The sequence below is a fragment of the Antechinus flavipes genome, chromosome 6 (assembly GCF_016432865.1).
Source record: "Antechinus flavipes isolate AdamAnt ecotype Samford, QLD, Australia chromosome 6, AdamAnt_v2, whole genome shotgun sequence".
Lineage (NCBI taxonomy): Eukaryota > Metazoa > Chordata > Mammalia > Dasyuromorphia > Dasyuridae > Antechinus > Antechinus flavipes.
In genome coordinates, this window is record NC_067403.1 from 238,879,030 (window position 1) to 238,904,580 (window position 25,551).

Consider the following 25,551-nt stretch of genomic DNA (forward strand, 5'->3'; position numbering starts at 1 on the left):
AAGCAATGTCTAAAAATCTCACCATCGATCCAGAATAACAATAAAAGCTCAGGGTTACATAATTCTATAATGTATTTGAAGTACTTAACAAAGGATCAGAGTATTAGATAGAGGTTTTCTAGTGCAATTTGTCTAAATTTGTCATACAAGTGGCAGAACCAGAATTTGAACACAGTACCAAATATAGCAAACTCCCACACTAGTGCTCATGCATTATCTCATTTGATTTTAGAACAATCCTGTGAAAGAGGTCCTGTTGTTATCCCCGTCTTATAGTTGGGGAAGTCGAGAAAGAGAAATTAAATCACTTCTCCAAGTTGACCCAACTGTCTGAGGTGGGATTTGGTGGATCTTCTGGATTCCATGTGAAGGTTCTTTCCCCCATACCGCACTGCTTCTGTCTTAGGACATCGGAGTATAGGTGTGACGTATGTTGATCCAGCTGTGGACAGTGCTGAGAACAGCTGGACTTGGCCAGCCCAGCAGCTGTTAGACCTCACAGCCAAATTTTCAGGGTCTAGACACTGTGATCAGACCAGAGGTGCAGGGACCGAAGCTGGAAGTGATTACTCTGGACGCCACAGCAGAATGACATCAACCTGAAACCCTCGAGGAACCAGAGCGTGCAGCCAAGACCCAGTGACTTAAGCCATCGGATGTCATGGCTAAAGACTCAGTGAGCCTCACGAGCTGTGGAAAGACAGCCGATAAATTTGTATTTTGAGGCTTTCTCTCCCATTTCTTGAAGAAAGGCTTTGAGTGCAGCCTTCAGAAACCTGTTCTAAAAGCATCTGAATTTTTATATTTAATCTTGCCTCAAAATGTTGCCTTGCTACACCAGGGGCATGAGCTTGTTAACAGTGAATTTTGGGGACACTTTATTCCTAATGCAGCTTGTATCCAAAATGAAGGGAGAAAAAACTGCTGGTTGCTAGGGGCAACCTCGGTGTCTTAGGGAAGTCATAGTCTACCAGTGTGAGACTCATATACCTGATGGGAGGGGGAAGAAGGAAGGTATCAACAGACAAAGAGAAAATTGATGGAGAGAGATGGCTGACTCTCCACCACATCATCCTGCTGCTTCCTAAGGACACCAGAGTATAGGTGCAACATATGTTGATCCAGCTGTGGACAGTGCTGAGAACAGCTGGACTTGGCCAGCCCAACAGCTGTTAGACCTCACAGCCAAGTTTTCAGAGTCTAGACACTCTATGGTCACACCAGAGGTGCGGGGACCAAAGCTGGAAGTGATTATTCTGGACGCCAGAGCAGAATGACATCAATCTGAAACCCTCGAGGAACCAGAGCGTGCAGCCGCCCTGACTCGGCTGCTTCTGAAACAAATCCTTCCAAAATATCATATTTAGAAGGACCTGAAAACCGCCTCCAAAGTATCTCTGATGAGTGATCATTCAGCTTTCACAGGGAGATGTCTCACAATGGGTGGGGGGAGAGAAATGGGTCCCCCAAGGCAAACCATTCTACTTTGGGATATTTCTAATTGTCAAGAAGTTGTTCCTTATGTGGACTTGAACCACTCCTTTTATAATATCCTATAGAAATTTAGATGGATTCAGAGTCAAGTCTGCTGTCCTATAATGTACTCCTTTTTAATTTGGGAGAAAATAAAGATATTTGCCTTTTTACTTTGGGATATTTCTAATTGTCAGGAAGTTGTTCTTACATGGACTTGAATTCTTCTTCCTTTCCTATTATAATATCCTGTAAAAGTTTAGATGGATTCAAAGTCAAGTCTACTATCCCATAATGTATTCCTTTTTTAATTTTTGGGAAAAAAAAGATATATACCTTTTTACTTTGGGATATTTCTGATTGTCAGGAAGTTGTTCCTTACATGGACTTGAACTCCTATTATAATATCCTGTAAAAGTTTAGATGGATTCAAAGTCAAGTCTACCATCCTATAATATATTCTTTTTTTAATTTTTGGGAAAATAAAGATTTTTGCCTTTCTACTTTGGGATATTTCTAATTGTCAGGAAGTTGTTCCTTACACGGACTTGAACTCTTCTTCCTTTTCTAGATGTTTTTACGAATCACTCCTTTTATAATATCCAATAGAAGTTTAGATGGATTCAAAGTCAAGTCTATCATCCTATAATGTACTCTTTTTTAATTTTAGAGAAAATAAAGATATTTGCCTTTCTCCAATCTTACACAGCTTCTATTCTCAACAGTCCTTCAAAGATCACTAACGTTAGGTCATTCATCACACCTGCCATCTCTGTCAGCATTCTGAGCTTGATGGCTGGAAATCCTAATAATTTAAAGTAGAATAGAGTGCTTTGGCTCAGGGGCAGTAGGTTCCCATTAAGATGGCGGGTGTTTTCCTATTGTCTCTTTATTATCCTGGATTTCGGTTTCCATTCATCATTTTGGTCGATCTCTGCTGGCCCAAAGTTCACACAACAAAGTGTGTGACTCGAAGTCAGAGGATTGGCATGAGCCTGACTTGCCAGTTTTGTAACATTTCTGGACCTCAGTTTCCTCACCTGTAAAATCAGCTGAGGTCGCACTCAAGAACGTCCCTTTCCTCTCTGTATTTTGGCCAAACAGTCAGCTCCCTGTGTAGGTGCCCAGTCTGTGCCAGCTGCTGCGCTAAACACTGGGGGTATCCGCAAGGAGCTCACTCCCAAGTCCAAGCAACCGTGCTCAGACGGCGGGTAAGTGGGAGAGAACCACAGAGGGAAAGCGATAAGCTGAAGGAGGGAGAGCAAGGTCTTTTAAAGGTGGGACTTTCCCTGAGATACAAAGGGGAGGAGGGAGCACCTTTCAGGAAAGGGGACAAGGGCTAGGTTTGTGTGCCTCAGTGTCTCCTTGCTCAGACTGCAGCCTTCCCGGGGCAGCTCACCTGGATTTCTTTCTCTTGTCTTTCCAGTTTTTCCTGTTCATCTTGTTAATATTCCTGGCAGAGCTCTCAGCAGCCATCCTGGCCTTCATTTTCAGAGAAAATGTAAGTACTGGGCAGTCCCCTCCATCCGCTCCTCCACCCTCCGCCTCTTCTATCCTTGGCTGAACACTCAGGGCATCATGGAGTAAGGAGACCTGGTTGGAGTTTCTTCTCTGGGTCTTCTCAGCTGTGTGACCTTTGGCAAATTAATCTGTCTGAGCCTCAAACTCCCACTCTATATAATGGGAATAATTCACAATCATAGAGCACCTTAAAGTTTGTAAAGCACGTTTCACACCATACACACAATTGCATTTAAGTCTTATAACCACTCTGGGAATTAGCCATTTCTTTTTTTCTTTTCAAGGAAGGAGGTGATCAAGGTTAAGTGACTTGTCCAGAATCACACACCTGATGAGTGTCAAATATCTGAGACAGGATTTGAAACCAACTCCAGGGCTGGTGCTCTTTCCTCTGTCACTTAACCTCCCCATCAGCTATTTTTGAAGTGTTTCTCAGAGAGGAAGATGCTGTAGATTTTGTAAAAGTCATACCTGAAGTCTCATGTGTGTGTGAGAGACAGACAGACAGAGGAGAACCGAGACAAAGTCAGAGAGAAAGAGGAGAGACAGTCAGAGAGAGAAGAAAGACAAAGAGAGAATAAGGAGGATGAGGATGATGGAAAGGAAGAGAGGAGAGAGAGACACAGAGACAGACACACACAGAGAGAAACAGTTGGCAAAGAACATTAATATGGTCATGACCAAAAAAAAAAGATTAAGAACCCTAAAAATACCTTTACTACAGATATTATTATCCCCATTTTGCAGATGAGGAAAATTAAACTCAGATTAAGTGACTTGCTCACTTAGTATCAGAGATAGAATTTGAACCTAAGCCTTCCTACTTTAGTCCAGCAATTTGTTCACTAACCAGACTCATCTGTGAACTATTTACCTCACTGGATTATTATGTAGAAAAAACTCACCAACCTACTTTGTAAACCTTAAGGTTCTCTAGAAATATGAGGGTTTTATTATAGCAATGAAATAAAAAATTTATCCCATTATTTTGGTCCAGATCTGTGATTCCATTAGTGTGAGGAATTCCCTATAAGGAAATGCCCTGCCCTCTACTGATGAAGACAGCAGCTATTCTGCAGTCTTTAAGCTAAGGAACTGCCCAGAGCATGGACGAATTGTCATTTTCCCAGGGTCACCCTAGGCAATGTGTGTCAGAGATGGGACAAGAATTCAGACCTTCCTGATTTCTAGGTCAACTCTGTGGTCACTATACCAGGCTACCTGTCATCCTCTATCAGCTTCCTCTAAAAGCAGATTCTGAAGAGTTAGGGCATCTAGGAGCTAGACAAGAAAAAAAAAGAATGAAAGAATGAAAGGAAGGAAGGAAGAAAGGAAAGAAATAAAGAAAGACAAGGAAGGAAGGAAGGAAGGGACGGAGGAAGGGAGGGAGGGAGGGAAGGGACGGGGAGGAAGGAAGGAGGGAAGGGATGGGGAGGAAGGAAGGAGGGGAAGGGATGGGGAGGAAGGAAGGAAGAAAGAGAAGGGGGAGGAAGGAAGGAAGAAAGAGAGAGAGAAAGAGAGAGAGAAAGAAAGGAAGGAAGAAAAATAAAGAGAGAAAGAAAGAAAGAGAGAGATAAAGAAAGGAAGGAAGAAAAAGAGAGAGAAGGAAGGAAGGAAGGAAGGAAGAAGGAAGGAAGGGACGGAGGGAGGGAGGGAGGGAGGGAAGGAGGGGAAGGGACGGGGAGGAAGGAAGGAGGGGAAGGGATGGGGAGGAAGGAAGGAGGGGAAGGGATGGGGAGGAAGGAAGGAAGAAAGAGAAGGGGGAGGAAGGAAGGAAGAAAGAGAGAGAGAAAGAGAGAGAGAAAGAAAGGAAGGAAGAAAAATAAAGAGAGAAAGAAAGAAAGAGAGAGATAAAGAAAGGAAGGAAGAAAAAGAGAGAAGGAAGGAAGAAAGAAAGAAAGAGAAGAGAAGAGAAAAGAAAGAAAGGAAGGAAGGAAAAAAGAGAAAGAGAAGAGAAAAGAAAGAGAGGAAGAAAGAAAGAAAAAGGAAGGGAGGGAGGGAGGGAGGAAGAGAAAGAAGGAAAGAAGAAAGAAAGAGAAAGGAAGAAAGAGAGAGAAAGAAGGAAAGAAAGGAGGGAGGGAGGGAAAGAAGAGAGGGTGAAGATAAAGGAAGGAAGAGAGGAAGGAAAGAAAAAGAGGGGGGAAAGAAGGGAGGGAAGGAAGGATGGATGGAAGGAGGGGAAGGAGGGAGGGAGGAAGGTCCAGGCAGTGGGAAGATTCCCTTTTCCTCCTCCCCACCGAAGTACTGAGTCTCTGAAGGCTGAGCGGACGTCCCCATCTGACAGCCATGGACGGCCATCTAGTGGGCAGTGAGGGGAGCAGGCACAAAAGCCGAGGGTTCGGCAGGGGCCCTTTCTCTGTCCCTGGTGCCTGGGTGAATGAAGACCAGGAGTAAGGTGCCCCTTGAAACCCGGGGGAGGCTGGCGACTGAAGGGAATGGCCGTGAGTCTTGCCCCCTCCCCAGGTTGACCCTTTCCCAGGGGTCCATGGAGCTGCCATGCTCAGGCAGTGCCACCTGCTGGCTAATTCAGGGACCAGCTCCTGAGGCAGACCCTGCGTAGAGCCAGGGAAATGGGGATTCCCAAGGAGAACTAGGCTGGGAAAAAAGGTGGGGGACATGAAAAATGAGCCAGCAAAGGGTTGGGGGCCATAGACCCCTTTGGCAGTTTGTTAAAAGCTATGGATTTCTGCTTGGATTTCTGCTGATTCTTAAGTGTATAAAATGCATAGAATTTCAGAGAACAAATTGTTGTGAAATCTTTATAAATTTTTTTAAAGTTCACAGACCCAAATTAAGAACTCTAGACTAGAGGAGAGTCTGGAGCCCTGAAGTTTTGCCCCTGGTTCTGGCTTCTCTACTGAATGCTCGTCCCAGTACAGTATGGCTCCATGGAAAGAATATTGGCTCACGATGGGGATCAAGGTTCAAATCCTGCCTCTAATACTTCTGCTTTGGCTAATTTTGGACAAGGCACTCAGTCTCCTTGAGCCTCAGTTTCCTCATCTGCAAAATGGGGGGATTAGAACTTGGTGGTCCCTTCCAAGCTCTAAATGTGAGCTTCACCTCATGTTTGTGAACATGGCTGATCGGTGCCTCCAAAGCAGTCATTTCTTCCATTGTGTTGTAGGAAGAATTCTGGGATTTCAGGCAGGAATCTGAGTTCAAATCTTCTCTCATATTTTTATACACATTTTATATACTCACACATACAGAGAGAGAGAGAGAGAGAGAGAGAGAGAGAGAGAGAGAAGGAAGGAAGGAAGGAAGGAAGGAAGGAAGGAAGGAAGGAAGGAAGGAAGGAAGGAAGGAAGGAAGGAAGGAAGGAAGGAAGGAAGGAGGAAGGAAGGAAGGAAGGAAGGAAGGAAGGAAGGAAGGAAGGAAGGAAGGAAGGAAGGAGGAAGGAAGGAAGAAGGAAGGAAGGAAGGAAGGAAGGAAGGAAGGAAGGAAGGAAGGAAGGAAGGAAGGAAGGAAGGAAGGAAGGAAGGAAGGAAGGAAGGAAGGAAGGAAGGAAGGAAGGAGGAAGGAAGGAAGGAAGGAAGGAAGGAAGGAAGGAAGGAAGGAGGGAGGGAGGGAGGGAGGAAGGAAGGAAGGAAATAGGGAGGGAGGGAAGGAAGGAAGGAAGAAAATAAGAAAATTATTAGAGTCTGGAACTGTGTAACTTTTGCTGGAACTCCCAGCAAGGAAACTCCCCCTCATTGTAGAATTGCAGCTTTTCTCTGACTTTACTCTTTTTTTTTTTTAAATTTTTATTTAATAATTACTTTATATTGACACTCGTTTCTGTTCCAATTTTTTTTCCCTCCCTCCCTCCACCCCCTCCCCTAGATGGCAAGCAGTCCTTTATATGTTGGATATGTTGCAGTATATCCTAGATACAATATATGTTTGCAGAACCGAACAGTTCTCTTGTTGCGTAGGGAGAATTGGATTCAGAAGGTATAAATAACCCGGGAAGAAAAACAAAAATGCAGATAGTTCACATTCGTTTCCCAGTGTTCGTTCTTTGGGTGTAGCTGCTTTTGTCCGTCATTTATCAATTGAAACTCAGATCTCTTTGTCAAAGAAATCCCCTTCCATCAAAATATGTCCTCATACAATATCGTTGTCGAAGTGTATAATGATCTCCTGGTTCTGCTCATTTCACTTAGCAAGATACACTCAGAAACACTAAGAGGTCAAGAGACAACCTGTGGTCACTTAACCAGCAGGTTCCAGGGGCAGCATTTGACCCCTCCTCTTCCCAACTGCCCAGCTGGCTCTCTAGCCATCATCTTCTCTCACCATGGTTATTCCCAGCAATAGTGACTCAGGTTTCTCCAACATTTTAAGAATCCACAAGATTTCAGATGTGGAAGGATCCGGGAAGATTTCCATTCCCCAGGACAGTACCTGGCACATAGTAAGCCCTTTAAAAATGAGGTTCCCTTCCTTCTTCTCTAGTCCTGTAACTGACAGAAATCAACTTTTCAATGTCCATAATAAATAATCACATTTTTCCCTTCCAAGACTTTATTCAAGAGGAAACTCCCCACTTTCCTAGGCAGCTCAATCTACTTTAAGATGACTGTAAATTATTAGGAGGTTTTCCCTGCTTTTGAGAGAGAGTGTGTATTATAGGAGACAGTGAGCCATCCTCAGAGCTTGGAATACCCAAGTTCAAGCCCTGGTTCTGTCACAGAATGACATTGTCACTGGGAAGATCACAACCTCTAAATACAGGGCACCTCTCTATAAGTATAGGCTGCAAAGCAAGTGGAAACCTGTATTGGTGGAGAGAGTGTCCTTATTTGGGAGTTCCCTATATTGGCTACTTCACACAAGCAGTAATTCTCCCTATTATTGTTCTGTTGAACTACAATCCCTGACTCTATATAATTCACATTTCTGGAGATCATTCCTGATTCTGTCCCCCAAGGCCAAATAGAATAAATCTAATCCCTCTTTCATGTGACAGACTTAAAATAATTGATTTATTATCTCAAATGTGCCAGATGCTGGGGACACAAATACAAGGGGAAATCAGTATCTGATCATCAAGGAGCTTATGCTCCATGGTATCCAAAGACTAGGACAAAGCCACAAATTCTAAGGTTTATATCGATTGAAAGATATTTGAAAACATTTGTGTGCCTGTGGAAGGAAGGAAGAAGGGAAGGAAGGAAGGAGGGAGGGAAGGAAGAAAGAAGGAAGGAAGGAAGGAGGGAAGGAAAAAAGGAAGGAAGGGAGGGAGGAAGGAAGGAAGGCAAGAAGGAAGGAGGGAAGGAAAGAAGGAAGGAAGGAAGCAAGGAAGGAAGGGAGGGAGAGAGGGAGGAAGGAAAGAAGGAAGGAAGGGAGGGAGGAAGAAAAGGAGACACAGATTTACTGTCCTTAACTTAGCATATCCTTTAAGTCTTTCGGCTTGCTGGCCCCTGCCAAAGCTTATGTCCCCCAGCCAAGCCCCCAGTACTCTAGGATCACCTCAATATCATGATAAAGCACCAGAATTGGAGTCTCATAAAGAAAGACAGCAGCTTTACGTGACAGGTACATTAGTGAGCAAAGTACAGATAACATACAGACACTGTGCCCTGTGAGATCCCAGAGGAGAAAGGAAATCTCACTGGATTTCTCTGGGCATCTCCTACTCCTAATAAAGCTCTTCTGAATCCTGGCTCCTTTCAGACCTGGGGATCCTGGAGATGGGCTTGACTCCACAAAAGAGGAACCCTGACACCTTTGAGCACACCTTTGATATTTCCTGGTTATGTGATCTTGGGTCAGTCATTTAACCCACTCAGGGCTCAGTTTCCTTATCTATAAAATAAGACAGTTGTGCTGCATGACCTCTTAAGTCTCTTCCAGATTTAAAACAATGATCTTATGAGGCCTGGAGTAGCAATATCCAAAATGTTCATCTTAGAAAGAGATCCAAAAAGCCTTAGCCCAGTCTCTCAGATTCTCTTGAATATAAATTTTTTAAGAGCAGACATTTTTGTTTCCATATCCCCAGTGCCTAGCAGAGTGACTGGCAAGCAGTAGGTGCTTAATAATGCATATTGGACTATTGAATTGATCAGTCCTGTTGCCCAGAGGAGCAGAGATTTCCTGTCTTAGTGTCTACCTGTGCTTGAGATGAAGAGAGGTAGAAGACAGGAAAAAATCATCTCTAAGGCACAATGAGGATGTTGACTATGGGTCTGGGGTCTTCATGTCCTGTTCTCCTTCTTGCATTTCTCAGCTAACAAGAGAGTTCTTCACCAAGGAGCTGACAAAGCATTATCAGGGAAGCAACGAGACAGACGTCTTCTCTGTGACCTGGAATTCAGTCATGATCACGGTGAGTCTCCTAGAAAGATACGGGTGCATCCGCAGTGACGTGAACCTCACTGGATTTCTCTGGTATCTCCTACTCCTAATAAAATTTTGCAGATTGTCTTCAAGCCGATGGTATCAAACTCAAATAGAAATAGTTTTATGAATGTTGAATATTGACTTAGAAAGCCACATACCAACATCACCTAGCTTGTATTCTATTTTTATTTATTTTGTTAAACATTTCCCAATTTCACTGTAATCTGGTTGGCCTTCATTGGACAGTTTGCTGGGCTTGTGGCCAATGAGTTTGCTACCTCTGTGCTAAACCATGGATTTGTCTTCCTAGCTTTTCCTCATAAGCTCCAATTTCATTTTTTATCTCCTTTTTAAATTCTTTCTTTATTTCTACTAGTTGGCACTCCATCTCGATGTCTTGTGGGGTTGGTTCCTTCTTTTTTCTTACTTTATATTTGTAATTAGCATGAAATTATTTTCATCTCCTAGAATTTCTTCTTAGGGTCCTCTTAATCCACAGTATGTCTTTATTTTATTCTTGTTTCATCATTTCCCCAGTCTCTTCCCTTGGGGTAATTGTTGTAGGGCTTCAAACCCCACCCTACCCATGTCCGTCACCCATGCTGTTTTTTCCTATCTTCTTCCATAGTTGCTTACATTAGAGTCTGAACAAGGCATTTATGTCTCAGTTTCCTCTTCTTTAAAATGGGGATAATAATATCACCCGGCCCTCAGGGTTATGGCGAGGATCAAATGAAATAATATTTGTATAGAGCTTTGCAAACCTTCAAGCACTATCTAAATTCAAACTATTATTATTAGCTGAGCTGGAAAGGACCTAAGAAGTCTCCAAGTATAATACCTTCAGTTTCCAAAGGAAGAAACTAAAGTCCAGAGAAATTAAGTGAAATGCAACCTGAACAATGAGATAAGGAACAAAGCCCCTGATCTCAGACATGTAAGACCATGTGTATTCTCTCGGAGTTAGTTCTTAAATGACAACCCTGAGAAATGCCAATTTTTGTGTTTTAATCCTTCAATTTATTCCCTAAATCAGAAAAAAAATTCGTGAACTTGAGAGTCAGTCGGATTCTCAGAAATCATCTCATCTAGTCCTTTCATTTTACAGAGAAGGAAACTGAGGCACAAAGAAGCGAAAAGTTTTACTCAAAATCACACAGGTAGTATAAGTAAATAGCCAGGCCAGAATTTGAACTCAGGTCTTAAAACTCCAATCTCTTTCATGACTTATTACTCTCTCCCTTGATAGTTGGAAGAGTTTGATGACAGTTGCCATTTAATAAATGTTGGGTGCTTTGTTGTTCCCATTCTTCAGCCTCCATTAAGTAAACTATCTCCTTGTTCTCTGTGTTTTTAGTTTGGCTGCTGTGGGGTCAATGGACCCGAAGATTTTAAGTCTGCCCCAGTTTACCGCTTTCTGAACTTCAATGGGGATGAGGTTCCAGAGGCATGCTGCCGAAGAGAACCCCAAAGTCGGGACGGCGTTCTGGTCAACAGGGAGGAGTGCCTCTTGGGAAGAGATCGCTCTTTGAACAAACAGGTAGAGGAAATGGGTTCTCTGGGCTGGGAATAGTGGGAGGCGGAGGGAGGGGCTGCCCAAGAGGGGCAGGACCGGATTTCTTTAAGTTCATGGAAACTGGGAATTTTGAAGGGATGATAAGGTAAGACTATAGTCCCAATATAGAAGCATGCATACAGACATCCAGTGCAGATGCTGAATGGCTGCAGAGGCTCCAGTTTATAAAGGGGTGCAAGGAGGGAGACTGGAGATTCCGGGGTGCATGAAACCTATAATGAACATGAAATTTCTCTTAGGGAAATCACACCCGCTTGATCACAGCACCCAGAATTTCAGAGGTAATCGAAACCTCCAACGTTGGGGGCCATCTAGCCTAACCTGGAACTGAATAAACAATAATTAGATAAGGAACAAAGCTTTTCACCTCAGACTTGGAGGATCGTGGCTGATTCCCTTGTTCTCCACCGAGCAAATGAAGAGCTGTCCCCAGGGGTAAACATTCTTGCACATAAGAACCAGTGGATTTAAACAATATCCTTGAAAATTTAAATTTTCAAAGAATCAGAACCTTAGAGTTGGAGGGGATTCTGGGAACTCACGACCTGAACGAGGACCTTTTGGACTCCTGGTCTTGCACTTGGGAACACCTGAGTTTGAATCTTTGAATCTTGCTAGCTTTGTGACTTATCAATTAGGACAGTTTAATTCTTCCAGCCTCTGTTTCTTTATGAGGATTTAAAAATAGTTCATGGATTAATTAGGATTAATTAGGAATAGGATTAATTAATTAGGAATTAAAAGGGAAGGGCTCTTGTCTTTTTACTGGTTGAGACATGTCTGACTCTTGTTAGCAATCTAGTTCAACTCATATGTGAAAAGGAATTCTTTCTTAAAAGAAAGCAGTTATCCAGCCTTTCCTTGAAGGCTCCAATAAAGGGGAACCATCAGCTCTCAGGAAAGCCCGTTCCATTTTGGGATCATCTAACAGAATAGTGGAGCTGACAGGGACCGTGCGAACTGGAAGGGACCGTCGAGGCCTTCTAGGTTAGGGGCTTAAACAGTGGTCTCTGGACAGATTTCAAGAGATTCACAAACAAAGCATCTTTATTTTCATTAATCTCAAATGAAAGTTAGTTTGCCTTCAATTATTTAAAAAGCTTTGTTTCCAGAAAGGGTCTACAGGCTACCCCAGACTGAAGACAGACTCTCACTCTCTCTCTGTCTCTCTCTTCCTTCCTCCCTCTTTCTCTCTCTCTCTCTCTGAGTCTCTCTGTTTCTCTCTCTCTCTGAGTCTGTCTCTCTCTCTCTCTCTCTCTCTCTCTCTCTCTCTCTCTCTCTCTCTCTCTTCATGACTCAACCTGAACCCCTCTTGTTTGCTGATAGGAAACAAAAACTAAGGGAGGAAAAGGTCACAGGGAGAGAAAGGGCAGTCAGGATTCAAACCCAGGGTTTCTGGGTTCAAAGCCAATGCTGCTGTGGTCATTTCTTCTCAGCCTGCCCAGCCCTTCTGACAGCTGAGCCCTGAGCTCTGTGGGACAAACTGCATTGCTCCAGGACCTGGCACTGAGGCCGGACCAGCTGGGCATTTCTAAACAAAACAGAAAACCAGGGGATTTCTAGTCTTCATTTAGAAACCGGCTCTATATGATTTTTTTCTTCCTCACCACCCACATCAATGCTACCCCTCTAGCTTGTTTTGGTTTTAATTGTTATGATGTTTTTTCTCTTTCTCTGTCTGTTGGTCTCTCATTCCCTCCCTTCCTCCCTTGCTCCTCTCTTTCTCTTTCTCCCTCCCTCCTTTTCTCCCTCCCTCTTTCTCTCTCTCTCTTTCTCTTTCTTCCTCCCTCCTTCCTTTTCTCCCTCTCTTCTCTCTCTCTTCCTCTCTCTGTCTCTGTCTCCCTCCCTCCCTCCTTCTCTTTCTCTCTCTCTCTCTGAGTCTGTGTGTGTGTGTGTTTCTCTCTCTCTCTGAGTCTCTCTGTTTCTCTGTCTCTCTGTCTCTATTTTTATCTCTCTCCATCTCTGTCTCTGTCTCTTTCTCTGTCTCTGGCTCTCTGTCTCTCTCTCCTTCCCTCCCTCCCTCCCTCCTTCTCTCTCTCTCTGAGTCTGTTTCTCTGTCTCTGAGTCTCTGTGTATCTCTCTCTCTTTTTCTCTTTATTTCTTTCTCTCTGAGTCTCTCTGTTTCTTTGTCTCTATAAGTCTCTCTCTCTCTCTGTCTCTCTCTATCTTTATCTCTCTCCATCTCTGTCTCTCGGTCTCTGTCTCTCTCTGTCTTTCTGTCTCTGTCTCTCTGTCTGTTTCTCTGTCTCTGTCTCTGTCTCTCTCTCTGTCTCTCTGTGTCTCTCTCTCTTTGTCTTTCTCTGTCTCTCTTTCTCCTTCCCTCTCTCCCTCTTTCTCTCTTTCTCTCTTTCTCTCTCTCTCCCTCTCCCTCTCCCTCTCCCTCTCTCTGTATGTCTGTCTCTGCTTTTCCCTCTTCCCCCTCCTCTTCCTCAGTTGAGTTAATCCGGGGAAACCCTTTGCAGCCCTTGATGAGCTCTATAAAACACAGTTAAAGAAGTTCCCAGAGATCCTTAATCCAACGTTCATTTTACAGTTGAGGAAGGCAGACGGCCAGAGAGGAAGGGACTTGTTCAATGTCACCTTGACTCACTGAATCTGAACGCAAGTCTTTGGACACCCAGATCTAGAGCTCTTTCCATAGAAAGCTCTAATGTCCCTTCGAAATCTAGAACTTAAGACCCCAAGGGGGGATTCTGAGCCTGCTCCGCCCTTTCCATCTTCCCCTTCTTTTCCTTCTCTCTCCACCCCCAGCCTAGCTCCAGCCTCTACATTTAGCTAGCCCAGAAATTACCAGCCCCTTTGTGTTCCTCCAGAAAAAATAGAAGATTATTGTTTTTCTTTTTCAGTCACTCTGGGGGTTAGATTGCCAAAGCACTAAAAAGGGCCACACCCTTCTAACCAGATGTATTGGAAAAGATTTGGGAGTTGGGGGAGGGATCTTGGAGAGAAGACAAAGCTGGGGGTGGGGACTCAGCAGCTGGAGAACAGCTGGTCTACCCCGCTCCCTACTGGCCAGGGTCACCCCGCAGCCAACTGTGGCTAAAGCCCAGCTCGGTCTTGTCTGCAGAGGGGCCAGTTAGTCCAGGTCTTGTTGGGGGGTCTGAGTATCTGGTCTAGCTTTCCCTGCCCATTAGACTGCGCCACCCCGAGCTTTGGGGACCCCTTATGTCACTCTCCACCGCTGCCTTGGTTAGGGGGGTCGCATCTCAGTCAATCAATGAGCATTTATTAATTAAACAGCTACTGTGTGCCAGGCCCCAGGGATGCAGATAAAAGGGCAAAGCTCGGTCCCTGCCCTCAAGGAGCTTAAATTTAGCAGAAGAGACAAAGGCAAACAGCCACACACAAATAAGCTCTGTATAGGAGAGACTGGGAAAGTTCTCGGAGGGAAGGCGCTAGGATGGAGAGACTGGGAAGGGAAGTCGAGAACAGAGTCGAGATGAAGGGGAGATGCTCTTGCCAAGCAAGGAGGTCAGGTAGTGGATCTCTGGAGTAAGGAGGCAGCGGGTACTGCCGGCCTTCAGGGAAGGGCACCCGGCTCTCCTCATTGACAGCTGCTGCTCATCGGCTTCTTTAACAAGCCTGGCCCTTCCAGTAGAAGGGCGGCTGTCTGAGACTTCAGAAGGCCATTTTCATCCAAAGAGCCGAGACGGGGGAGGCTTCTCAACATCCCAGGAGTTGACCCTGGGGATTCTGGCTGCTTATTTCTCCTAGGTGTCTGTGTTTGGGCTCCCTTCCCCCCACCTCGCCTTAGTCGGTACCCAGAATGGCCTGTAAGTTAGGTGTCCGAAAGATGCCCAAGCTCTCCGACAGCACCCATTCAACTTCTGGGCTTTGTGTCCAAGTATTAGTGACAGTGTCCTCCTCACACACCCCTTCTAGACCCTCTCCTGCTCTCTAAACTGGGTCTCTATCGAGTGATCACATGCCCTTCTTAGCCCTACCCTCATCCCCCGAGTCCCGGCAGTGTACGCCCAGCTCCACGCGCTCTAAGGTAGAGACTCTGAATGGAGGGTCTGAGGTTGTGGTCATGGCGGGTCTGGCACCATTAGATTGTAACAAAAAACTTGAAGGACCAGCAGAGGGGTCGGAGCCAGTCCCCTCATTTTGCAGCTGAAGTAAGGTGAGATGGAATAATTTGCCCAGGGTTGCATAGATGCTTGGTGTTTGAGGTGGGATTTGAAGTCAGTTCAGTACCCTACTCACCAAGCCACACTGACAGCTACGTAACCCAATGGGTGGAGCCCAAAGAACCCAAAGATCTGAGTTCAAATATAGCTTCAGATACTTCCTAACTGTGTGACGCTGGCAAGTCACTTACTCTGCCTCAGTTTCCCCATCTGTAAAATATTATAACTATCAGATGAGATATTTGTAAAGCACTTTATACAGTGATACGCCTAATCTATTGGATAGCAGGTGCTTATTATGTTGCCTTCCTCCCCAACCTTATCCTGGGTATCAGGTTATCAAAACTAATAGGAAGGTTTTGCTGACTGCAAGAGACTCAATTTCTTCAGCTGTAAAATTAAAGATTTCAAGTAAATCACCTCCAAGATCTCTCTCTCTCTCTCTCTCTCTCTCTCTCTCTCTCTCTCTCTCTCTGTCTCTCTCTCTCTGTCTCTGTCTCTGTCTCTTTCTCTCTCTGTGTCTCTCTCTCCTCTTCTCTCTCTCTCTGTCTCTGTGTGTGTGTGTCTCTCTCTCTGTCTCTCTGTCTCTGTCTCTGTCTCTGTCTCTCTCTCTCTCTCTGTGTGTGTGTCTGTCTCTGTCTCTCTCCTTCTCTCTGTCTCTCTCTCTCTCCTTCTCTCTCTCTCTCTTTCTCTCTCTCTCTCTCTCTCTCTCTCTCTCTCTCTCTCTCTCTCTCTCTCTCTCCCCCCCCACAACTAACAGTCATTTTCTTTAGTACTTTACAATTCATAATGCAAGTATGACTCCCATTTTTTAGAAATGGCTTGCCCAGGATAGCACAGCTAGTAAGTGACAAAGCTGGGACCCGAACCTAGTAATTCTGATGCCCAAACTAGTCTTCTTTCCACCATGCCATACTGAGGTAGCCAGAAGCAAACGGAGCATAGTAGAGAGGATTCTAGATGTGGGCTCAATAGCTCTGGACCCCAGAACCAGGAGCTAGTTGTGAACTTGTGCAAGTCACTTTACTCCAAGTCATTGTAAAACGGGGATTATTTTGGGAGTCCTTGCAAGGAAAGAGTTTAACAATTTTAAATCATTCTAGAAGTGGAAACTATAATTACTAGAACAGCCTTGGACCTTCCAGTGCCCACAGAGAGAACATGAGCTGGGTGGCTAGCAGAGAAGGAAAGCCTTTTTGGTAAAAGATGGGGAACAGAGTTCGCCATGTGTGGCTCTAGCTTACCACCCAGAGCTGGACAGGAGCCACGAACGTGGGTGGGAACTCAGGAATAGAACAGGACAGTGGGAAAGCAGCTGGCCACATAGACGGGGGCAACCCCACACCGAGATGTTGCTAGAGCCCAGCTTAGTCTCGTCTGCACTGGATAACACACCAGCTCTAGAAATTCGAGCACCCCGGGGACTGGCAGCCCCAGGGCCCATCTCTGCCCGTCTAACCACAGCTGGCGGTCACCAGCAAAGGCAGGCTCATTGCTCCTCCTGTCTGCGTGTGGCCCCAGAACCCCAGGTGGCTTTGCTGTTGATAAGGAGACAAAGAGGAGAAGGGGGTTCCTTTTTTGTTTGTTTTAACTGAGTGTCCCTCGGTTCACACGCTGATACTCGAGTTAATTTCGTGGATAGGAAGTGCACTATTACCTGGGCCATTTGGCAAAAAAGGCCCAGAAAATGTGGGGAATGAAAGAATAAACCGCTTTTCTAAAGACGTGTATGTGTGCACATCTGCAGGAAATCACATGAATTCTACTAGGAATCAATGTAAAGTCTTGTAGTTGGACCCAAAAAAATCAACTTCCCAAAGGCAGGCAGCTTTATGGGCAATATTGGCTGGCGACTGGGCATCTGTCTTTAGTGAGGCTCTCCAGTCTACAGAGTTTCTTGGTCTGGGATCATGTTCTTCGATGAAAAACAGAGGCTTCTGGGACTGTGGCCGACCTCACTCTGCTGTCTTTTCCTTCCAGGGCTGTTACACTGTGATCCTCAATTCCTTTGAGACATATGTATATCTTGCTGGAGCACTTGCCATTGGAGTGTTGGCTATTGAGGTAAGTGATATCCCAATTTGCCCTTCTATCCAGGTGGAGCTCAACAGGAGCTTTGTCCTTCCTCCCCTCATAATTTCCTTCCCCAAGACCCTGTTGTATCCATCCTGTGCTTCCCACCAGAAGCAAGGTGGAAGGACTAAATGGCACCTAACTGGTATAGCCCCATCCCTCCCTCCAGGGGCAAGGTGGAAGGGCTAAGTGCTAATTCATCTCCCTCCATTGCCCAGCCACCCCTTATTATCAAGGACACATTGGAAAGGTAGCTTCCCAGAATGAGCGTTGCAGCCTGTGTCCGAGAAATGCAGCATTGCCCTCTGGGAAGGAGAATGGTCCATATGGGGCGTGACCCAAAGTCATAGGACATTGCTGATCCCCCTCATCCAAGCTTTGATGGCCTGACTGGTAGAGAGGGCCACCAAAAAAAAAAAAAAAACCAACAGATTATGCCACAGAAAAAGAGCCAGTTACTCTCAGGTTGAGCCCCTGAGACACTCCTCTCTCTAGGTCCCCAGGATCCCAGTGTCCTCTGGGATAGCGGTTACCACCAGCCCTCAGTTGGCCTGAGGGATTCCTCCAGACCCTCCTGACCTAGAAATAAACAAAAGCTTTCTTCCCTTTATTCACTACAAAATCATAACTTGTCTGGATCTCAGTTCCCAGGATGGAGGAAACAGCGCTCAATTTGAAGTTTATAAGAGTCCAGTGACTCTGCTACTTGTCCCCTGTATAATTCTACGTAAATCCTTCCTCCTCCAAGCCTCGGTTCCTTTATCTGTACAATAAGAGGATGGCCCAAACCTCTGAGATCCCTTTCAGTTTTAGCGCCAGAATTCTTCCATCCTAAAATATCTCCCAGGATTTTTGTAGAAAGGGAGGCAGATGGAGGCCGTCACCGCATTATTATCTCCCGCTTCCCCTTTTTCTGATGGAGCTAGTAATGGTTGTTATTGATATAATAATCATTATTCATCATATTATCAACTCACTTTTCTATAGAGCCTGAAGGGTGACATTATCTCCCTCTTCTCATCTTTCTGATAGTTAATAATGGCTGTTATTGATATAATAATCATTATTAATCATAATATCAACTCATATTTCTACAGAGCCTTAAGACTTACAAAAGCACTTTCTTTCCAACGCCCCTGAGAGAGGTTGCTGTATAGAACTGACAGGGCTGCAGAACAGGAAAATATTTCCTTGTAATTATAATTTGGCTTCATCAATTGACAGACGTGGCTGACTGAAATCACCGCGGCCCTTATTACCATTTCTCTTTTCTACCCAGGATAAGGAAATAGTTATCATAATGGTCTTTAATGTGGACTTTAAGGTTTACAAAGTGCTTACCTTACCCTGGCCCGACAAAGTAGAATAATATCATTATCCCCATTTCACAGGTAAATTAATCAAGTTTCAGAGGTTATGTGTCAGTCACTGTCCGAGCCGGGATTCTGACCTGAGTCCCTTTCTCCCCAAGCCCGGTGTGTTTCCCTCTGCCTGTACTTGAGACTGGGATTCTCCCTCCGGCTTGGGCCAGCCGACATTGGCTTGCCATTGCTCCTGTTGAATCTGTTTCCAGGAGGTTTCTGTGACTCTTGCCCTGAACATTTTCTTCTCATCCTTACCCCATGTTGATGCTTGGAGCATTAGAACATTGAATATATTGTTCCACCATAGGAAAAGTTATTCTGTTAACTAGTTCTACATTCTGCCCTTGCTCTTGACTAGCTAGGGAAGCCCCCGGCCAAAGGGTCAAATATCCCCCTCAAAAGGGCCAAGGGAATCTGGCCTGTGTGTAACGTCATCTGTGGGCTGACGTCTCTGTCAGTGGCACTACCTCCCTCGCTTTCTTGCCTTGGAGATAAAAGGAGCCACAAATCACCGCAGAGCTATTGTGTTGGTACAGCCCAAAGATCCCGAGTTCCTTCCCTCTCCCTTTTGCTTCTCTCTCTACTTGTTAGCCTGGGAGGCAAGGGAAAGAGCCCCAGGTCACTGCAGAGCTATTATCTTGCTAGGTCCAAAGGCCCAGGGGAGCCACAGCCAGGCAGAACAAATAACAAAAGTCCTGATACCTAACCTTCTTCTGGCCACTCCCTATGGATTCTCCATCTTTTCAGGAAATGAAAGCATGGGACTATTTGTGCCAATTTATTACAATTTCTTTTTACTTTTTTTCTGACACAATTGGGGTTAAGTGATTTGCCCAGGGTCACACAGCCAGGAAGTGTTAAGTGTCTGAGACCAGATTTGAACTCAGGTTCTCCTAAGGGTTGGTGCTCTCAATTTCTTTTTAATCAAGAAACATCTTCCAGGATTTTTAGGACAGAGGGTGCCCGATCTCCTAAGCAGTCAGATTTAGTGGGCAGTATCGGGACAATGTCCAGCCTACATTTCCAAGTTGTGACTTGACAAGGTTCCCCCAAATCTGGCCTTAGTAAGGCAATCAGCCAGCTTCCACTGCCCCAAAGCTCCCTTCCTCCGTGAGCACAACCAGGGCTTGAGGATGCTGGAGACCTGGAGCAGCTCCCCTATTCCACTCCTTCTGGGAAGAGATCTCTTGGTCAGCGTAGTGCCCAGAGGTGAGAGCAGCACAGAATCAGGGGACCGCACAGCTAGAACATCCAGTGCGATGTCCTCATTTTACAGGTGAGGAAACCGAAACTCAGGGACCTCCAGTGACTTGTACAAGGTCCCCCAGACAGTGAATGTCAGAGGCAGGATCCGAACCGCTTCCTCTCCCAGAGAGCAGCTTGGCCCCTAGCAAAGTATGGCAGTCGAGAAATTCTCCTTCCAGTCCGTCCCACTCAGTCCACTTTCACAGACATTTATTAAGGACCTCACTGTGCGAGCCTGGGGACGAGTATGGGGACACAGACATAGGAGGAGAGCCTTTCTGCTCCCGGGAAGTTCGCACTCTGCTGGGGTCGGGCCTGGGGGGGCGTTTCCAACAGTACAAAATTAGGAGTGGGGGATACAAAGGGGAGAACCCGAAAGCTCTTCCTCCGCTGTGCTTCGAGGCGGCTCCGGGCTCCAGCTTAGCAGCCGCCAAAGCCTGACTCGTCTCCCGCTTTCTTTCTGCAGCTGTTTGCCATGATCTTTGCCATGTGCCTCTTCCGAGGGATCCAGTAAAGAGGGTCCCACCCCTCCCATTCCAGGCGATTGCTACCCCTGCCCCACCTCCTCCCCTCCCCGCAGACCCCGCCCCGCCTGCCTGCCCGATGCGGACAAAGAAAGCTGGCAGGGGGCGGGTGGCGGGGAAGGTGAGAAGGACGAGGGCAGTAAATAACTATATTTTTTAACAAGAAGAAATGAAGAAAGGAAAAAAAAGATTGTTGTAACATATACTTGGCCAAGGAGAAAGCCCAGAATCGGAGGTGCCGTGCACTGGACGTGAGCGCCGGGCTTCTCCCTGCGGGCAGCTGCCCAGGGACCGGAGCCAGCCGGGCGTGGATTGCACTAAAGACCAAAGGAGCATTGGCAGTGGAGTGACGGGGAGGCGACTCCCAGCGTCCCCTCTCCTTGTACAGCTCAACCCCACAACCGCCCCTCAGCCACCATGTTCGACCAGACCAAGCGACGGCAGGAAAGTTTCGGAACGCAGGAGACAGCAAGAGGGAGACTGAGAAAGGGAAACAGAAAGAGAGGGAAACTGAGTAGCCCAGCAAAAAGACTGCCCTTCTGGGGAGAGGACTAAAAAACAAAAATAGGCAATTTTGGGAAATATTCTGTTATTGGGGAAAACTTGGGTTCGATTTGCAACTCCCCTGGGGAAGCGAGCTTAAGTGGGCAGCTGAGGGGAGGGACAGAAGGGGAGGGGTGTGTCCTAAGGGAAGATTTTTGAGGATGTTTGGATGAAGAAAATTAGGGTCACTCTCTGTTCCCTTTAAGAAGTGCCCTGGGTTAATTATCACCACCTTCCCTCTGGCCACCTCATCACCCCTTCTCTCACATACGGGGGCTCAAGGGTCTGGAGCTGGAGACCAACTCGTGCTGATGATGCTCTGGACCACTGTGTGCTTTGCCCAAGACGCCATCTGCCTGCTCTGTCTCACCCGTTCTGGCTGTATCCCCCATCTCCCTTCTCGGGGACTATAAGGGAGAGTAGCCAGCCAACCAGGTCCCTGAGGACACTTTGCAGACATAAGTTCTCCTTCAGTTCTCCTTCCGCTGGTCAGGCCCCCACATCAACCTTGCCCTTGGAAAGGGGGTGAAATCAGGGGTATTCTTCCCCTTCTCACCTCCTCCCTCCAGAGCTAAAACTTGGGTAAGAGTCAGAGTGGGGAGTTTAGAAGCGCCCGTCACCTTCCTGGGGGCAGACGCTGATCTATCCGCCCCTCCTGTGGTGGCAGGGGTCTCAGCTCTGGCCCTAGCAGCAACAGCAGCGGGCTTTTTTAGCCTTCAGAAGTCCAGCAAGGCTGAAATCTCAAGGGAGCGCGTCCATCGCCCCTCCTGCTGTGGGTGAATATGTGCACTGGGGCTGCCTGCCTCCTGTGGTCTCCCTCCTTCCTGTGGACTGCCCATTCTCCTGCCCTCCTCCCGCTAAGGCTAGGGAAAAAGGCCGTGCCCACGTGAAGTACCCAGGGTCCCATAGGCACCTCCCCAGGCCCAGAAGTGAAAATAAATCCCTCCTCATTCAGCTTCCTGGCCCTTCTTTCCCCAGTAGGGTTCCCCCAGAAAAAGGAATAACTGAAAGCCTTTTTTGAGGAAACAGGGAGAGAGACCCTCCAGAATGAGCCAGGACAGTTCCTCCTTCAGGAGCACAGAGTGAAGAATATCTAGATCAAATCCATCATGGGGCAAATGGAAGGCTCTTCTCTCCACCCAGCTTTTCCCAATCATCCAGTCCTGTCAAAAGGGGGGGTGGGACACTTAATCCCAACCTACGCTGCCAATTTTGTTAGGAACCAGTGCCCCTTTCAGAAGCTACTGACTCTTTGGAGAAAGGAAGAAAACTTTGGCAGGAAGGGTAGGGGCGGGCTCTGGGGTCCCCACCAGACCCAGGGCCCAGAGCTGCTGCTGCTTGTTTTTTGTAATCATCCCCCTGGCCCACTCCCCCCACCCCTCACTTGCTCCTTTTCCCCTTTTCTCTGTCATTATCTAACTGGAGGCCCTGGGGGAGATTGAGCTCCCCAGAGCACTCCCAGCTTCCCTCCCCCAGCCCAATCTCTGCCATGTGAAATACGTTTAAAGTCTATTTTGAAAATTGTAAATGTTCCTTGGAGTAGATAGCAGAGCTAATTTATCATGTATTCCCTCCCATCAGGCTTTTTTTATATTGGGGAGTTTTTTTGTAATATAAAACAGAACACGCGTTGAATGTTCTGCACCGGTCTTTGTGTCTGTTTCTTAAAAAATGAATAAATAAATAACTGCGTATATAAATGGTGACTTGGAATCAGGCTGCTTTTGATTTGGAGTCTCGGGGAAGGTAGTGGAAAATAGAGTTGGGGGAAGGAGTTTCCTACAAGTTAGAAACAGAAGGTGTGAGGGTAAGGGATTGAATGTCAGCTCTAATGCTCACTTGTAGCCTGTGGGTCCTCCAGCAAGAGACTTAATCCCCCTGGGCCTCAGTTTCTCCATCTGCAAAATGAGGCAAATGGTCTGGGAGACCCCTTCCTATAAGCCCACCCCAGAGCTGGAAAAGCTCTTTAGAACAAAATGTCAAAACTGAAAAGGTCCTAAGAGCACAAATGTCAGATCTGCTCAATGGCGGCCTAGCATCCGAGTGATTCCAAAAAGGCCTTGAATGAACCGAATAGGTTTTTAATCTAATTAAGATCATTGATTTCGACTCAATAAATCATGGTTCTCCCCCATGGATACCTTATGTTCTCTATTAATCTAAACCTGACCATAGCCTTCCTCTTAGCACTTGCGGGAGTCTTAGTGCAGGAGCACTTGCAGGGACCTTAAAACACAAAATGTTAAATTGGAGAGGGAGCTTAGAACATGAATATTACTTCTGAGTGGGAGCTTAGAACATGAAATGTGAAAACTGAAAAGATCCTAAGAACACAAAATGTCAGATCTGAGAGGGAGCCTAGAACACAAATATTCCATCTGAGTGGGAGCTTAGAACGTGAAATGTCCAAGCTGAAATGGTCCTTAGAACACAAAATGTCACGACTAGAAGGGACTTTAGAATGTTAGAGTCAGAAGGTGCAAATTTGTAAGGGATTTTATAACAATAGAACATAAAATGTTAAGAGTGATATCTTAGAACATGGAAATGCTGGGACCAAAAGAGACTTTACAAGATGAGATGTCAGATCTGGAAAGGACTTTGGAATATGGAACATAAAATGTCCTAGAACCTACTCTGTTAGAGCTGGAAAGGACTTGAAAAAATAAAATATTAAAGCCTAGGAGACTTTTAAATCCATCCAGTCCAACCCCTAATTTTACCCTCAGTAAATTGAGAATTGAAATTGAAAATGGTGAAATGAGCTGACGTGCCCAGTCCCATAAACTCAGACTCTTGCCTTCCAGGCCAACGTTCTTATTTCAAACTGCTGTGTCCCGTTCCCTTAATGCTTTGAGGGGAGATGGAAACTATTGTGATCCATGAGATTGGGAATGAGGCGGGACAAGGAGAAAGTTTGATTTTACTGTCCCGGTAATATGTTCCATTTAAGGAACCTGGAAATTCTATCTTCCAATATCCCCTTAAGGAATATTGGAAGACAGAATTTCCAGGTCAGGACAGGCTTGTTGTTTGGAAAGCAAAAGGGATCCATCTTTGGGAATATTTGCCTCTTCCTCTACTCATCACTTGAGACTGTTGTCATCCATTTAGTACCTGGGAAGCCAGAAGATGCTCATGATCCCATCCAAAAGTTCCCACAAATGTTTGTAACAAAGTAGCTCAATTTCCTGGAAAAAGTTCTGGATTCGTAGACGGAGAAATGGAAAGGCCCTAAAGTAACACGGTTCAACTGCCTCATTTTGCAGAGTAATCTGGGGCCCGAGAAACTGCCTTGAGAGACCACTTCCCACAGAGGGCATTGAATGAGATCATCTACCAAGTTTCATGGGGACATTGAAGATCCCCACCTTCTTTTCCTTGGCTGCAATAATGGCAGCGCACCCCAGGCAGAAGCAATGGAGGTGGGGTGGGCTGGAAACTTGTTGTTAAGCCAAATGTGTAATGGTGATGTTCATATTCTGATTCTGATATTTATTTATTTATTGTCCCTCAGTTTCCTCATCATATTTTTAGGTTTCTTCTAGTTTCTCTAAGAACTGTCCCAGTTCAGACATTCTATGTTCTGTGTTTCTAAGCTCCCAGTCCAGGTATAACATTCTGTATTCTAAAGTTTGCTCTAGGTCTGACATTCTGTGTTCTGGCCTTCTGGGTTCTAATGTTCCTCCCAGTTCAGACATTCAGTGTTGTGAGGTTTTTTCCAGCTTTGGTACTCTCTCTTTTAAAGTTTCAGCTCTGTCATTCTACATTAACTTTGTATAATGTTCTATGTTTTAAAATCTGCCCCAGGCCTAACATTCTATGTTCTAGGCTCCTTTCCAATTCTGACGTTCATTTAATGTTCCAGGGTTCCAGTTCTGATGTTTTATCTTCTAAGATTTTTTCTAATTGCCCTTCTATGTTACAAGTCCCTAATTCTGACTTTCTGGGTTCTAAAGTCCTCTTCGGCTCTGACATTCTATATGCCATAATAAGGGACTACTCCTATGCTTTATTATATGCATATGTGTGTTTGAGTAACTCTGAGAGAGACAGAGAAAGATAGAGACAGAAATAGGGGGGAACAGAGAGACAGAGACAGACACACACAGAGAAACAGAGAGGGAAGGAAGGAAGGAAGGAAGGAAGGAAGGAAGGAAGGAAGGAAGGAAGGAAGGAAGGAAGGAAGGAAGGAAGGAAGGAGGGAGGGAGGGAGGAAGGGAGGGAAGGAGGAAGGAAGGGAGGGAGGGAGGGAGGAAGGAGGAAGGGAAGAAAGGAGGGATGGAGGGAGGGAGGAAGGGAGGGAGGAAGGAAGGGAGGAAAGAAGGGAGGGAGGAAGGGAGGGAGGAAGGAAGGGAGGAAAGAAGGGAGGAAGGAAGAGAAAGAAGGAAGGAAGGAAGAGAAAGAGGTGAGAGATAGGAAGAAGAAAGGGAGAAAGAGGGAAGGAGAGAAAGAGAGAAGGAAGGAAGGAAATAGGGGAGAGGAGGAGAGAAAGTGTGTGTGTAAAGCACTAAGTGGCAGTTTGTTGGAGAGCTTCAGGTCTCTTACAGAGGTTTCTGGGATCACCTGGTATTGGGTAGAAATCAGGTCTCCTCCAACTCCACCATCGGCCCACCATCCTCCCCTTCCCCTTCTGGAGGGAAAGCAGAGTCATAGTTTTTTCCCTTTCTCTTTCCCCAAAACAGACTTTTCCTGCCTTCCCCCCACCCAAAGCCAGGTAATCCAGACTAAGACAGTGAGACTGTGCTCTTGTGCCATGTCCAACCCCTCAT

The 25,551-nt window shown here is 45.8% G+C and overlaps 1 protein-coding gene across 1 annotated transcript in view; it reads left to right on the top strand.

The window, feature by feature from the left end:
* TSPAN18 (tetraspanin 18) overlaps positions 1 to 22,485 on the top strand; it is a 231,159-nt gene extending 208,674 nt beyond the window's left edge. The window contains exons 7-11 of the mRNA XM_051966195.1: positions 2,900 to 2,974; positions 9,212 to 9,310; positions 10,682 to 10,864; positions 17,011 to 17,094; positions 20,179 to 22,485. Of these exons, the coding sequence (XP_051822155.1) occupies positions 2,900 to 2,974; positions 9,212 to 9,310; positions 10,682 to 10,864; positions 17,011 to 17,094; positions 20,179 to 20,226 (489 nt within the window). The 3' untranslated portion in view covers positions 20,227 to 22,485. The remainder of the gene's footprint in view (positions 1 to 2,899; positions 2,975 to 9,211; positions 9,311 to 10,681; positions 10,865 to 17,010; positions 17,095 to 20,178) is intronic.
* Positions 22,486 to 25,551: the final 3,066 nt, after the last annotated feature.